Raw genomic sequence first — 14,398 nt, 5'->3', positions numbered from 1 at the left:
AGGGAAAGAAGAACAAAGAAAATCCAAAGTCAAGAGAAGGGAAGAACAGAGATCAGAGCAAAAATAAATGAAATAGAAACAAAGAAAACAATAGCAAAGATCAATAAAACTAAAAGCTCGTTTTTGAGAAGATAAACAAAATTGATAGACCCTTAGCCAGACTCATTAAGAAAAAAAGGGAGAGGATGCAAATCAATAAAATTAGAAATGAAAAAGGGGAAATCACTACTGACACTGTAGAAATCAAAGGATTATAAGAGACTACTATAAAGAACTATATGCCAATAAAATGGACAACCATGGAGAAATGGACAAGTTCTTGGAAAGATACAATTTTCCAAGACTGAACCAGGAAGAATTAGAAAATATAAACAGACCAATAACAAGTAATGAAATTGAAACCATAATTAAAAATCTTCCAACAAACAAAAATCCAAGACCAGATGGCTTCACAGGCAAATTCTATCAAATATTTAGGGATGAGCTAACAGTGACACTTCTCAAACTCTTCCAAAAAATTGCACAGGGAGAACCACTCCCAAGTCCATTCAATGAAGCCACCATCACCCTGACACTAAAACCAGAAGAAGATATCACAAAAAAGAAAATTATAGACCAATATCACTGATGAACATAGATGCAAAAATCCTCAACAAAATACTAGCAAACAGAATCCAACAGCACATTAAAAGGATCATACACCATGATCAAGTGGAATTTATCCCAGGGATGCAAGGATTCTTCAATAGACACAAGTCAATCAATGTGATACACCACATTAACAAATTAAGGAATAAAAACCATATGATCATCTCAATAGATGCAGAAAAAGCTTTTGACTAAATTCAATACCATTTATGAAAAAAACTCTCTAGAAAGTGAGCATAGAGGGAACCTACCTCAACATAATAAAGGCCATATATGGCAAACCCACAGTGAGCATCATACTCAATGGTGAAAAACTGAAAGTATTTCCACTAGGATCAGGAACAAGCCAAGGATGTCCACTCTCACCACTATTATTCAACATAGTTTTGGAAGTCCCAGCCATGGCAATCAGAGAAGAAAAAGAAATAAAAGGAATACAAATTGGAAAAGAGGAATTAAAACTGTCACTATTTGCTGATGACATGATACTATACAGAGAAAATCCTAAAGATGCCCCCAGAAAACTACTAGAACTAATCAATGAATTTGGTAAGGTTGCAGGATACAAAATTAATGCACAGAAATCTCTGCCATTCCTATGCACCAACAATGAAAAATCAGAAAGAGAAATTAGGGAAACACTCCCATTTACCATTGCAACAGAAAGAATAAAATACCTAGGAATAAACCTGCTTAAGGAGGCAAAAGACTTGTACTCAGAAAACTATAGAACATTGATGAAAGAAATCAAAGATGACATAAACAGATGGAGAAATATACCATGTTCTTGGATTGGAGGAATCAATATTGTGAAAATGACTATACTACCCAAAGCAATCTACAGATTCAATGCAATCCTTATCAAAGTACCAATGGCATTCTTCACAGAATTAGAACAAAAAAATCTTACAATTCATATGGAAACAGAAAAGACCTCAAATTGCCAAAGCAATCTTGACAAAGAAAAACGGAGCTGGAGGAATCAGGCTCTCTGACTTCAAACTATACCACAAAGCTACAGTAATCAAGACAATATGGTACTGGCTGAAAAACATAAATATAGATCAATGGTACAGGATAGACTGCCCAAAGATAAACCCACACACATATGGACACCTAATTTATGACAAAGGAGGCAAGAACATACAATGGAGAAAAGACAGCCTATTCAATAAGTGGTGCTGGGAAAACTGGACAGCTACATGTAAAAGAATGAAATTAGAACACCACCTAACACCATACACAAAAATAAACTCCAAATGGATTAAAGACTTAAATGTAAGACTGGACACTATAAAACTTTTAGAGGAAAACAGGAAAAACCCTCTTTGACATAAACCACAACAAGATCTTTTTTGACCCACCTCCTAGAGTAATGGAAATAAAAACAAAAATAAACAAATGGAACATCATTAAACTTAAAAGCTTTTGCACAGCAAAGGAAACCATAAACAAGACAAAAAGAAAAACGTCAGAATGGGAGAAAATATTTGCAACTGAGGCAACTGGCAAAAGATTAATTTCCAAAATATACAAACAGCTCATGGAGCTCAATATCAAAAAACCAAACAATCCAGTTAAAAAGTGGGCAGAAGACTTACATAGACATTTCACCAAGGAAGACATACAGATATCCATGAGGCACATGAAAAGATGCTAATCACTAATTATTAGAGAAATGCAAATCAAAACTACAATGAGGTATCATCTCACACCAGTCAGAATGGCCATTATCAAAAAAGCTAGAAAGAATAAGTGCTGGAATGAGTGTGGTGAAAAGGGAACACTCCTACACTGTTGGTGGGAATGTAAATTGATACAACCACTATGGTAAACAGTATGGGGGTTCCTTAAAAAAGTAAAAATAGAACTACCATATGACCAGCAATCTCACTGCTGGGTATATACCCTGAGTAAACCATAATTCAAAAGGAGACATGCACCACAATGTTCATTGCAGCACTATTTACAATGGCTAAGACATGGAGCCAACATAGATGTCCATCAACAGATGAATGGATGAAGAAGATGGGGCACATATATACAAAGGAATATTATTCAGCCATAAAAAGAAATGAAATTGAGTTATTTGTAGTGAGGTGGATGGTCCTAGAGTCTGTCATACAAAGTGAAGTAAGTCAGAAAGAGAAAAACAAATACTGTATGGTAATGCATATATATGGAATCTAAAAAAAAAAAAAAAATGGTACTGATGAACTTAGTTGTAGGACAGGGACAAAGAGGTAGACATAGAGAATGGACTTGATGACATGGGGTGGGAGGGCAAAGCTGGGGTGAAGTGAGAGTAGCATCGACATATATACACTACTGAATATAAAATAGTTGGCTGGTGGGAAGTAGCAGCAAAGCACAGGGAGATCAGCTCAGTGCTTTGCCATGACTTAGAGGGGTGGGATAGGGAGGATGGAAGGGAGGGTCAAGAGGGAGGGCATATGGAGACATGTGTATGTATATGGCTGATACAATTTTTTGTGCAACAGAAACTAACATGGTATTGTGAAGCAATTATACTCCAACAAAGATTTATTAAAAAAAATAGATGGCATTCTAAAAGTATAATGTGACCTTAAGTAATATTCTAAGTAGCTAAAAGTTATTTTTATAAGAGAACAAGAAAATATTGCAGCCAATTAAGTAGGAAAGAAAATTAGGCTGAATTGCAAAATTCCTTGTTAGATTCTACCCCTGGCAATTTTCTCATTGACTGTTCTGTGAGAATTTCTGGAAGTGTTTAAAGATAATGGTTTAAAACTGTGTCATTTATCCTGTTGTGTTGTATTTTAGCCATAATGCAAGTCCATGAGGATTTCTTTAATTATAAGAAAGGGATATATAGACATGTTACCGGCACAAATGAAGAATCAGAAAAATATCAAAAGCTTCATACACATGCAGTCAAACTCACTGGGTAAGTCACTTTCTTAAAAATCTTCATTGAATGCTTTTGGAAAATAAAACTGAAAATAAGAGTATGTAGTGTGCATTTAGGTTCTGGAGTTCCTCTTGGTATGAGAGATTCTCATACAAATTAAAAATTATAAAAGGATTGACATTAGTTTAGTCAGTATTTTAAAGTCTGGTGGAAAAGTAACTCAATATTTTGGGAAAGGTAATTCTGTCTCTCACTTACTTGGGAATCCATCCTAAGAATCTGTTCTATGGGTAAGGGACATTGATTACTGGAATAGATTCTGCATATGGAATAATCGAGGAAAGGGTACAAAACCACGGTGTATCAGGGTTTGGGGAGAAGGTTTTGGATGGAATAACAAATGGTAGAGATTAAGCAAGAAGAGAGGGTAGGGTCACCTTTCATTCAATGTAAGATTACTTTTTATATTTATGTGAGAATTGTAGAAATGAAATTTATCAAATTTGTAGGTCAAATACATTCAGCTCTGCAAGAGCAAGAAAGAGGTTCAAAATTTGGTTGCATTTCAAGAGTAAGTCATCTCACAAATAGACATTACTCAGAGAGTGTTGTCCTTGGGGACCACTTTTTCAATCTCATTCTGACTGTGCCCGGTCTCCAAGCTTTCCCATGTCTCATTCCACTTCAGATGAAATGCTTACTGTCCCACTCTTCAGGTGATGATCTCAAAAATTTTCCTTTTATCTTGAATCACCAATAATGTGACCTTGTGCTCTTACCTTGCATTGTATTTCACCAAAGAAATTCAAACAATCAGGAAACAGCTCCCAGCATCACACGCTCTTCCCATAAGTACTCCTCCCTTTCTTCCCACTTTTCACAGAGTTGAACCTTCTCTGATCCTATCTAAACCCCTCTTGCTATAGTGTAGACCTCAACCTCTCTCCATATTCAAGAATATTCAGAGGCAATTTTCCCGTTTTCTTCTCTGTAATCAATTTTATTTTTCCCACCATACAAATGTGCCATTATTTCTCAGATATTATGAAAAACAAACAAAACAACAAAAAAATTTTCTCTCCTCTTCACTTCCTCTACATTCCTTTTATGTTCTTTCCATACAGTAAATTCTTAGCGAGACTCGTCTGTACTCACTTTCTTCACTTTTTCTCTGCCCATTTTTTCTTAAACCTCTCCAGTCATTTTTTTTTACTTTCTTCCTCCTCTTCACAACAGTACCTGGGTCAAGGTTCTCAGCGACATCCCCATTGTTATATTCATCTGTCAGAATACACACCTACCTGTCCTCTCCTTCTGGATTTTCCTCACTGCCATGACTTTTCAAGGTTCTTTGCTCTTCTTTTTCCTTTTTCTGTACTTCCATACTGCATGTTGGAGAGCCCCAGACTGAGGTCTTAGTCCCTTCTCCCCTCACTTATTTCCTGGTGAAGTCATCGGTCTCTGAGCTCATCCTGGCTTTGAGTCCCATCGAACCCTGACACTGGTTGAATTTATATCTCCAGCCCAGACCTGATCCTGACCTCCAGACTCATCCATTCCAAGGTCTCCTGGACACCTCCACCTGGGTACCTAGTGGATGGCTCACATTCAGTGCTTCCAGAACGGAACCCCTGATCTCCCCCTTTACGCTTACTACACAGCATCTACCGTCTCCTTCTTAGCTGATGACCATACCATCCTTCCATGTGCTCTCACTGGAAACCTTAGAATCATCCTTTATTCTCCTTGCCACTCACTCTTAAGATGTTGGAAACTCCGTTGGTTCTTTTAACTTATATCCAGAATCCAACCACTTTTCACCATCTAAATTATCTCCACCCTTGCCTGAACCACCATTACCCATCATTTTGTACATGGGTTACTGGAGAAGCTTCTAACAGCTCCTTTTGCATTTAAGTTTGCTCTGGACAGTCTATTCTCAACAGAGAAATCAGTGTGTTCTTTTAGAGCATTAATCAGATTTCATCACTCCTTTGATCAGAACCCTACAATAGAAAGTAAGAAAGTGATCTGATCTCAATTTCTTTTCACCTGTACCTTGTTCTTCCTGATCTCCTGCTCCATTATGTTTCAGACACCCACACCCAGAGTCTTTCCCTGTGCCTACACTGATCCTGTATCAGACATCTGATTCCTTAGTGTCTGTGTCTCCATCTAGTCTTTGCATAGATCTCATCTTCTCAGCGTGGCATCCCTGACTGTCCTATTTACTACTGCCACCTGACTTCTGCTTCAGCACCTCTGATCCCCCTCACCTGATCTATTTAAAATTGTTTCCATAACAATGATCACTTTCTAACATACTAATTTAATTAGCTTTTGATGATTGTGTATTGTCTGTCTCCCTTACTAGAACGAAGCTCCTTGAGAGCAGGTGTCTATATTATTGGCTGAAGTAGCCAAAGCATACAATTCTGGTCCTTCATACACCTCATGCTTCTTCTATTCAAATAATGAATTTTTTTTTTTAGCATACTCTATACTAGTTCTAGCCCGATACTCATCTTTCAATGAGGCAGTTGCTCAGCTTCAATTGATTTGTAATTCTTGGACCCACACTCATCTGATCAACTCTGCCCCTATTTCTCAGCCCAGAGAGCTTTGTGGGACTCAAAATAAACGCCCTCCAGTGGTCTTTGCTGCTATGTGCTACCCTTTGCCTTTCCTTTTTGCTTCACCTTCATCTTTCAACCATTGCCCCTGGTGGCTTGGCCAGGACTTGGGCAGCCCAGTGGGCTCCCAGTGTGACTTCTTCTTCAGCTGATCCCCCCAGGGTAGGATGGGGAGGGACTGACAGTCTGTTCACCTAGCCTTGCTCATGGCTTTTGCTATAAACAGCTTGAGGGAGTAGTTCTGGATTGTCCCACATACTTTTAAAGGGAAAAAATTCCTATTCAGGTCTAGAGGGGGAGGGAGAGGGTTGCGGTGAGTCTTGTTCTCAGAATCTACTTTTGCTTTGATACAGAACAAAATGTGATTTTTCCCATTATTCCTCAAAGTTGTTTATTGTTTTTTGGGGGGTGGATTGTGGCTGTTTGCCTGGTTTACTAAAGATAGAAGGAAGGTACTACTGAGGTTTTAAAACTTGTTTCGTTTTATTTTGTTTTCCCCTTCTTAGCTGTTCAGTGACTTTTCAGGAAGGCAAATGGAATAAGAATGCCTTTGTACTGCCACTGGAACTGGGAATTCAGTGCCACCTGAGTTCTGTTTTCCTTCAGTTTGAAAGTTATATTTCTTCTAAACCCCTCCTTCCTATGTATGTTTCATTATCAATTGTTGTTTTCTCTAGTAGTATCCATGATTTGGAAAAAATTTTTCCCACACACTTGGTAATTGAAATAATTTTTCCTATCATTCAGAGAACTCTGGAAATGGCAACATTGATGTGGTGCCTTCCTTGATTTATCAGAACTGATCCTTTATCATCTCTATCATGTATTTAAACACGCTGGTCATGTTTTCTTCATTCTACTTCTAAATTTATTCATGTTGAGGTTGAACAAATTATGAATGTGTTTCTATTTAATCACTCTGCACTGTTTGTATATTTTCTGTGTACAGTGTGTCAGTTGCAGTAATGTGTTCACTTTTATAAACTCTTAGAAGATTGAGACATTTATAAAATTACCTCACATGTGTGACAATTAACAAGGTTAATTCTGCTAGTAGGCAAGCAACTTCTGGAGAATTTGTTTATTTTTCAGAAATATTTTAGGTCCCCTAGGCATTGTTAAATGCCCTGGAGCAGTAGATTTTAATTCATTTCTCTATTAGTAATTCCTGATTTGGTAATTACTGTATTTAGAAAATGAATGCATCAGTGAATTAGAGAGGAATCAAATAGCCCAAGTAAGTTAATGTTCCTTATCAGAGAGCTTAATGTACTTCATAGAAGTACTTTACAAATTATCGCAACAAATTCTATTTGCTGTCCATTCTGTTAAAGGCAAAGTTATTAGATTTAACTTACTTGAACAAATAAATTTAAACTTCTATTGAATGCTCATCACTGGGGAATACAAGGAGGACTAATACATAGTCCTGCTCTTAAGGAGTTTAGGGAATAACATAGAGACATTCACAACTGCTTCTGGCATATATTTCCATACATATAGGGTTTTACATATATAAAACACAGAATAGTGATAGGTAGATATACATTTGTAATGCCTTTCTTTGTTCCTCATAATTTTAGTTCACTCCTCTCTCTTCTCTTTCCATAACCTCTGTCTACCCCCGTTATGGATACTGAAGTCATAAAAGCATTTAATTGAATTAAAAATGCCAGATGTTTTGAAACATGGCATTATTTTATATACCAATAATAAGAATAAAATATTACCAATTATACTAAACAACTCCATTGATTGTTAGATTGATTTCAATTTTTGAGATGCTAAAATGTGGGGAAAAAAGAGTGTCATATAATAAAAAAATATGATATATAAGATTTTCATCGTGGCCAATGTTCTTTATGTTATGGTTCTATTCCACATCTCTTTATACATTGCAGTTCATCTTGTGTCCCTGTCCACCAAATGTTCTGAGCTTTCTTGAAACCCTCACTCGGAAGTTTATAAAGAAATGCATTAAAGCCATTTACTTTTGTATATGATTCCAGGAATTACCACTATGACAAATGAAAAAAAAAAAATACTAGCAGTCAGACATTTTAGAAAATTAAGGGAAATAATGGGGATAAATCACTGTCAATCCTGCTTGTATCACAGAATTTTATTGAGGATTGAGTCTATCTTTACAGAAGAGAACAATAAAATCATTTTAGGACATATTTTTGCCATCATTCAATAATGTTTTATGTGAAAGTTTATTTATTCAGCAAACATTTATTGAGTACCTCTATCTTCCAGATGTGGTTTTAGAAGTAGGGATACATCAGGAAACAAAATAGACACAGATCCTGGTCTTCATCAAATTTATATTCTACAAATTGATATATAGCTGTTAGGCAAATACAATAGTATTTTATAAAAGGCCAGAGTTTTGGTGCTAAAGTTTGGTTGTGTGTGTCTGGTGTCAAAAATATCAAATTTTTAATGCATAAGTATTGAGTAGTGACTCAGAGAGAGAGAAGACAAACAACTGGGAAATGGAGGCCAAAAGGAAAGTAAACATTAAAACAGTCTGAGAAGAACAGAGGAAAGAATAACAAAAATGTTTTCAAGTAGATTATGAATGAGAATTGCAGTTTTTTTAATTAAACCAAACACCCCAAAATAAATTTAAAATGTTGCAAAGTGATAGAAACTGGGCATGTTTCCAATAAATGACTGTGAAGACATTTATTTGGTTTGAGTAAATCATTAAGGATTCAAGTCAGAGATTTCTGTAAACTGTGATGCAAACCCATAATGTGACTTAAAATTGGGCACAAATAGAATGAATTATATATTTCTCTTTTCTATATATTCAACAAAAATTCAAAGAAAACCCATGTTGTTCCTGGTGCTGTGCTGAGTAGTAGGCATGATGAGAAAAAAAAAAAGTCCTTGCCGTCACAGTGCAACTAGATATTAACCCAAAACACACAAAAATGTAAAGTTATGCCACATTTCAAAAAGGCAAGGTAGAAAGTGGTAAGAGGATGTTTAATACTTGATCTAGGGACTTCCCGGGTGGTGCAGTGGGTAAGACTCTGTGCTCCCAATGCAGGGGGCCCAGGTTTGATCCCTGGTCAGGGAACTAGACCCCACACGCATGCTGCAACTGAGTTCACATACCACAACCAAGGAGCCCACATGCCACAACTAAGGAGGCTGCCTAACACAACTAAGACGTGGTGCAACCAAATAAATATAAATAAATAAATAAAAGAAAAAAAGTACTTGATCTAGACTTGAGGATCCACCAAATGTCCTTGAGGAAGAAAAGTATGAGCTGAGATTTATAGGTTGCTTAGCAGCAGGCAAAGGGAGCAGCTTGTGTAAAGGCCCTGTGGTCAGAAGGATACAAAACACTATATGAATGTAAAGAATGCTGTGTTTGCTGAATCTTGGAAGGCAAGGACTTGTAGACCAGTTTACAGAATTTAGTCAAGGATGTTAAGTATTTCACTAAGGATCTTAAGAGCAAAGGGAAGCCACTGAAGAGATTTAAATAGGAAAGTGGCATGATCTTTCTTTGTATTTTTTAAAAGATTGCTTTAACTATAAAGAATGTGATATAAAAGGCAAATGGTGGTAATTCTAGTAGAAGACAACAGCCTGGACCTGGTAAGATAGTGAAAGAGTTAGGGAGATATGGGTGGATCATGAAATATTTAAAGAGAAAAGCTGGAAGAAGGGATATGGATTTGGAATCGAGGTGGACAACAAAGTGGGGAAGGCATTCACTATTGGGTCTGGTAATTTCAAGATGTCTTTGAGACATAAAAATGCCGATAGATGTCAGAGAAGACAGGTAGATATACTGATCTCAAGGTCATAGTAGAGACAAGGGTTGAAGATGGATGGTACTGAACAGAATAAGAAAAAAAGAAAGACTGATTGAGGTTAAGCCATGGGAAAATCCAGTATTTCATGACTGGCTAGAAAATGATGAGTCTACAAAAAGAAGGAGAGACCAGTGAGGTTTTTTTTTTTTTATTTTAATTTATTTATTTTAAAATTTTATTTATTTATTTATACAGCAGGTTCTTATTAGTTATCTATTTTATACATATTAGTGTATATATGTCAATCCCAATCTCCCAATTCATCCCAAAAGTGGCTAGTGTAAGATTTCGAGAAAACTGGGAAACTGTAAGGTTGGGATCCAGAGTCTGTGAAGACATTGGTCTTAGAGAAAGACTGAGTTACAAGTCTATTTTATCAGAAGAGGAGGAAGAGAGGAGGTTAAATAAAACTTTTAGCATTTAACGTAGTGGTAGGTTGAGGAAAATTCCTATCAGATTTCTTCTTTTTTATAATCTCCAGGAAGCAGGAGGTAAGGTTATCTGTAGAGGGAAGAGGTGGTGGGAGGATACATGATCAGAAATTTGAGAATAGAGGTGGTTTGCAATCGTCCTCTGGATGTTTAGGTGAGGGAGTTGCCCCAGGAACCTACCTACAGGAATTGCCTCGTGTTGCTAATGGCACCATTCTGCCCTCTTGTATGTGCTTTCTGCAGTTGTAGTCAGCCACTTGGGTGGATGCAAAGAGAAGTGGGCAATTGAGTTCATACAAGATGGACAGTTTTCCAGATGGGTGCAATGAGGAGTCAGAAAAACAAGGGGTTTAGGGTATGAGTATTGACCTAAGTGTTGCTGAGATGGTGAAAGCTTAATAAACCTGATGAAAAGAGAGGGTTGATGGATTCAAAGAAAATAGAAAAATCATTGGACTAGAGACCACGGTGATTCTAATCGCTGTGATTTTTATGATTGTCTAACTTATTTTTCTTACTTTTTAGATTTTTAATCTTTTTATTGTTTATGAGAGAAAAGTAATCATGTAATAATGAGGTAATATTTTAAAGATTATGAATACAGTGGTAGAGAGTGACTAAGTCATAATTTTATATGTTAGTGCCTAATTATCTTGTAATATTCATTGTCTGCTTTTAGATCCTAAATGTTTGATACCGGTCTATCTATCATCTATGTATGTATGTATCTATGTATCTATCATCTATCTATCTATCCATTTAAAGATAGTTGCCCCCAGAGACTATAAAAATAATGCTTTGTCTTGTAATAACCTATGATGGAAGAGAATTAAAAAAAGAATATATATAAGTGGCCATCAACAGAGGAATGGATAAAGATGATGTGGTACATATATACAAAGGAATATTAGCCATAAAAAAGAACAAAATAATGCCATCTGCAGCAACAAATGAACCTAGACATCGCCATACTGAGTGAAGTAAGTCAGACACAGACAAATATCATATGATATCGCTTATATGTGGAATCTAATAAAAGGGTACAAATGAATTTATTTACAAAATAGAAGTAGAGTTATGAATGCAGAAAACAAACTTATGGTTACCAGGGGATGGGAGGAAGGGATAAATTGGGAGATTGGGACTGACATATAAACACTACCATATATAAAATAGATAAATAATAAGAACCTGCTGTATATGTACAGCATTCTCTGTAATGGCCTATGTGGGAAAAGAATCTAAAAAAAAAAGAAGAGTGGATATATGTGTATGTATAACTGATTCACTTTGCTGTACACCTGAAACTAACAGAACAAGGTAAATCAATATGCCAATAAAAATTTTTAAAAATATTTTAGGCTTGGCAAGGCATAAATTCCTCCTGCAAATAAACTCTGTCATTAGAACTCCAGAGAAGCCACAGATAATAAGTAAATGAATTAGATGTGGCCAAGTCCCAATAAAACTTTATTTACAAAAATAAGTGCCACTCTAGGCTCGTAGTTTGTCAAAAACTGATACAAAATCAATCATAGCTCTTCTTAGTTACTAATAAGTAGCATAAAATCAGGAAAATGACTTACAACTGTGAATATTGTACTTTTTTTCATAAATATTCTCTGATTTTGTTTGCTTGTAGGTTTTTGATTTCTCATGTTTGCCTTTGTTCTTCATGTATTGTAGTGAAAGAATGCTAAACAAAAAAGAATAAGTTTCACATTACGGTTTTTCTACTTATTAAATTTGGTTTGAATAACGTAAAAAAGAATTTATATATTTATATATATGTGTGTGTAACTGAATCACTTTACTGTACTAATACAACATTGCAAATCAACTATATTTCAATAACAATTTAAAAAATAATGCTTCAGATTTAAATTTCTCATATATTTTCCCCATATTGTCTAAACATATAAACAGCAAGGACTCCAGGAGCTTAAATCATTTTTTAGTGAGATTATAAATTATTTAACATAGCTTTATTGGGGCCACCCCTTGTTTTCCCCCATTCATCTTTTTTTCCTTCTTCTTTTCTGAATAACCACTAGTGGTAAGCCTGAAATTTCATGCTATGTTATGTTTAACCCTTGGCAAATTGATAAGTTCTAAGCAGAAGTTTAAATTAGAGGTTTTTAATGCATGGTGAAGTCCAAGACAGTAGAATAAACCTTTCAACTACACTTATTTAGAAAATAAAAATGTGATAATTAGTATAGACAATGCAAAAACATTTAATTTGGGTCTTGGGGTGCACTGGCTTGAATAACACTAGCTGCTAAAATAAGTAAACTCAAAATATTTAATAATTCAAATATCTTAAAGTTTATTTCTTATTCATATACTAGTTCAAGATGGGCGATCCTAGATTTGGGGTCACTTTCTTCCATATGGTTTCAGGGACTCCAAGCTCTTTCTACCTTGTTGCTCTGCCATCTCTTAGGGTCACATGTTTTGATTTTATTCTGCCTCTGGAAAATGAAGAAGAGGATGAGCAGGGCTTCTTAAATTCACTTCTTTTAAAGCCTTGACTCAGAAATGGCACTTACAAGTCCATTCACATTCATTTGGCTAAAATTCATTCACATGCCTCTACCCAGCTGCAAATGCGGCTGGGAAGTATAAAAGATTTGGCAGTGACATTATAACATGAGAACAAATAGAGCTATAGTTTGGAGCAGAATTCCAAATTTGCATAAATTTTAAAGAGAAAAAAAAAAAAAACAGAGACACAAATTTGAGTTTGTGGAGAGCTGACTTGATCTACATTTCCCAAGCCCTCTGTGATTGTGTTCAGTTTTTAGAGAATCTTCATTGGGAAATTCTAAGAATTACTGCTTTACAGGATTGAATCAATTAATAAATGCATTTGGTACCAACTATATCCATAATCACTGAAGTAGTACTGTCACACAATCCTCCTGTTCAAAAAACCTTATAAGGTGGGAATTAGTATTCCATTTTACTAGAAATAAGAGACAGAGTGTTTTAGAAAACTTTTAAAGTTCTTCTGACTTCAAAATAACTCTTTTAACCATACTACATTTCTATATAAATATTATATATATAGATACACACACACACGTATATATAGGAACAAGGAAGGTCCAGTGTCAAGATTCACTCAATGTTTATTTATCACCTAGGTTTTCTCAAGAAACTGCTATATTTTTTCTTTTAGTAAAAGTGTCCTTAGGGTAAAAATAAATATATCCCTTTTTTCCTATTTAAAAATTCTATTCTCACTTGCTTTGACCACACATCTTTAATCTGCACATAAAGACCTTTGCCTAATTTTTCAATTAGAAACTTTTTTTTCAGTATGTAATATGTGTCAATCATGTAGTGTGCTAGACATTAAGAATATCAATAGCAAAGATATCCTGCTCCTGTTTTCAAGCAAGTGGAAGAGAGAGATAGAAAGGTGGGGGGGAGGCAGAGAAGGAGACAGAGCGGGACAGAGGGGAACAAGCAGTGCTGATGCACAATGTCTTAAGCGTGGAGATGGAAATAGGATAGGAATTTAAATTGAGTAGTGAGGGTGTGAGTCATATAGAAAGGCACATAACTCCAATTCTGGGGCCAGAGAAGACTTGTGGGAAGAGGTAGCACCTGCTGTGGAGGTGAGTAAAGCAGGTAGGAATTATTAAAGGCACATGGCAAGAGAAGAGCATATCCCAGGAAAAGTGAGCAGCAAATGGACAGTCTCACAGTGAGAGAGAATATTACCTACTTAAGGAATTGGAAAGGGTAAATAGGTTGAGTGTAGAGTGAGGAGGAATCTAGTGAAAACTGAGACTAAGTGGTAGCCCAGTCTTGGGGTATTCTGCTATTAATGATAATTTACTAACCTGTCCTGGGGCCTCACCTGGTCTGACTGCTTCAGCATCTCTGGGTTTGCCCTCGCCCCCTGTCCTCCATCATCTCTGTATGAATTTATATGCCTTC

The 14,398-nt window shown here is 35.9% G+C and overlaps 1 protein-coding gene across 1 annotated transcript in view; it reads left to right on the top strand.

The window, feature by feature from the left end:
- TINAG (tubulointerstitial nephritis antigen) overlaps positions 1-14,398 on the top strand; it is a 94,617-nt gene that overhangs the window by 53,782 nt on the left and 26,437 nt on the right. Inside the window, exon 9 of the mRNA XM_065885389.1 lies at positions 3,454-3,577. Coding sequence (XP_065741461.1) covers positions 3,454-3,577 — 124 coding nt within the window. The remainder of the gene's footprint in view (positions 1-3,453; positions 3,578-14,398) is intronic.

This window comes from Phocoena phocoena, chromosome 10 (assembly GCF_963924675.1).
Source record: "Phocoena phocoena chromosome 10, mPhoPho1.1, whole genome shotgun sequence".
NCBI classification, from domain to species: domain Eukaryota; kingdom Metazoa; phylum Chordata; class Mammalia; order Artiodactyla; family Phocoenidae; genus Phocoena; species Phocoena phocoena.
Note: the sequence above shows the minus strand (reverse complement) of the source record. Positions and strands in the feature narration are given on the sequence as shown.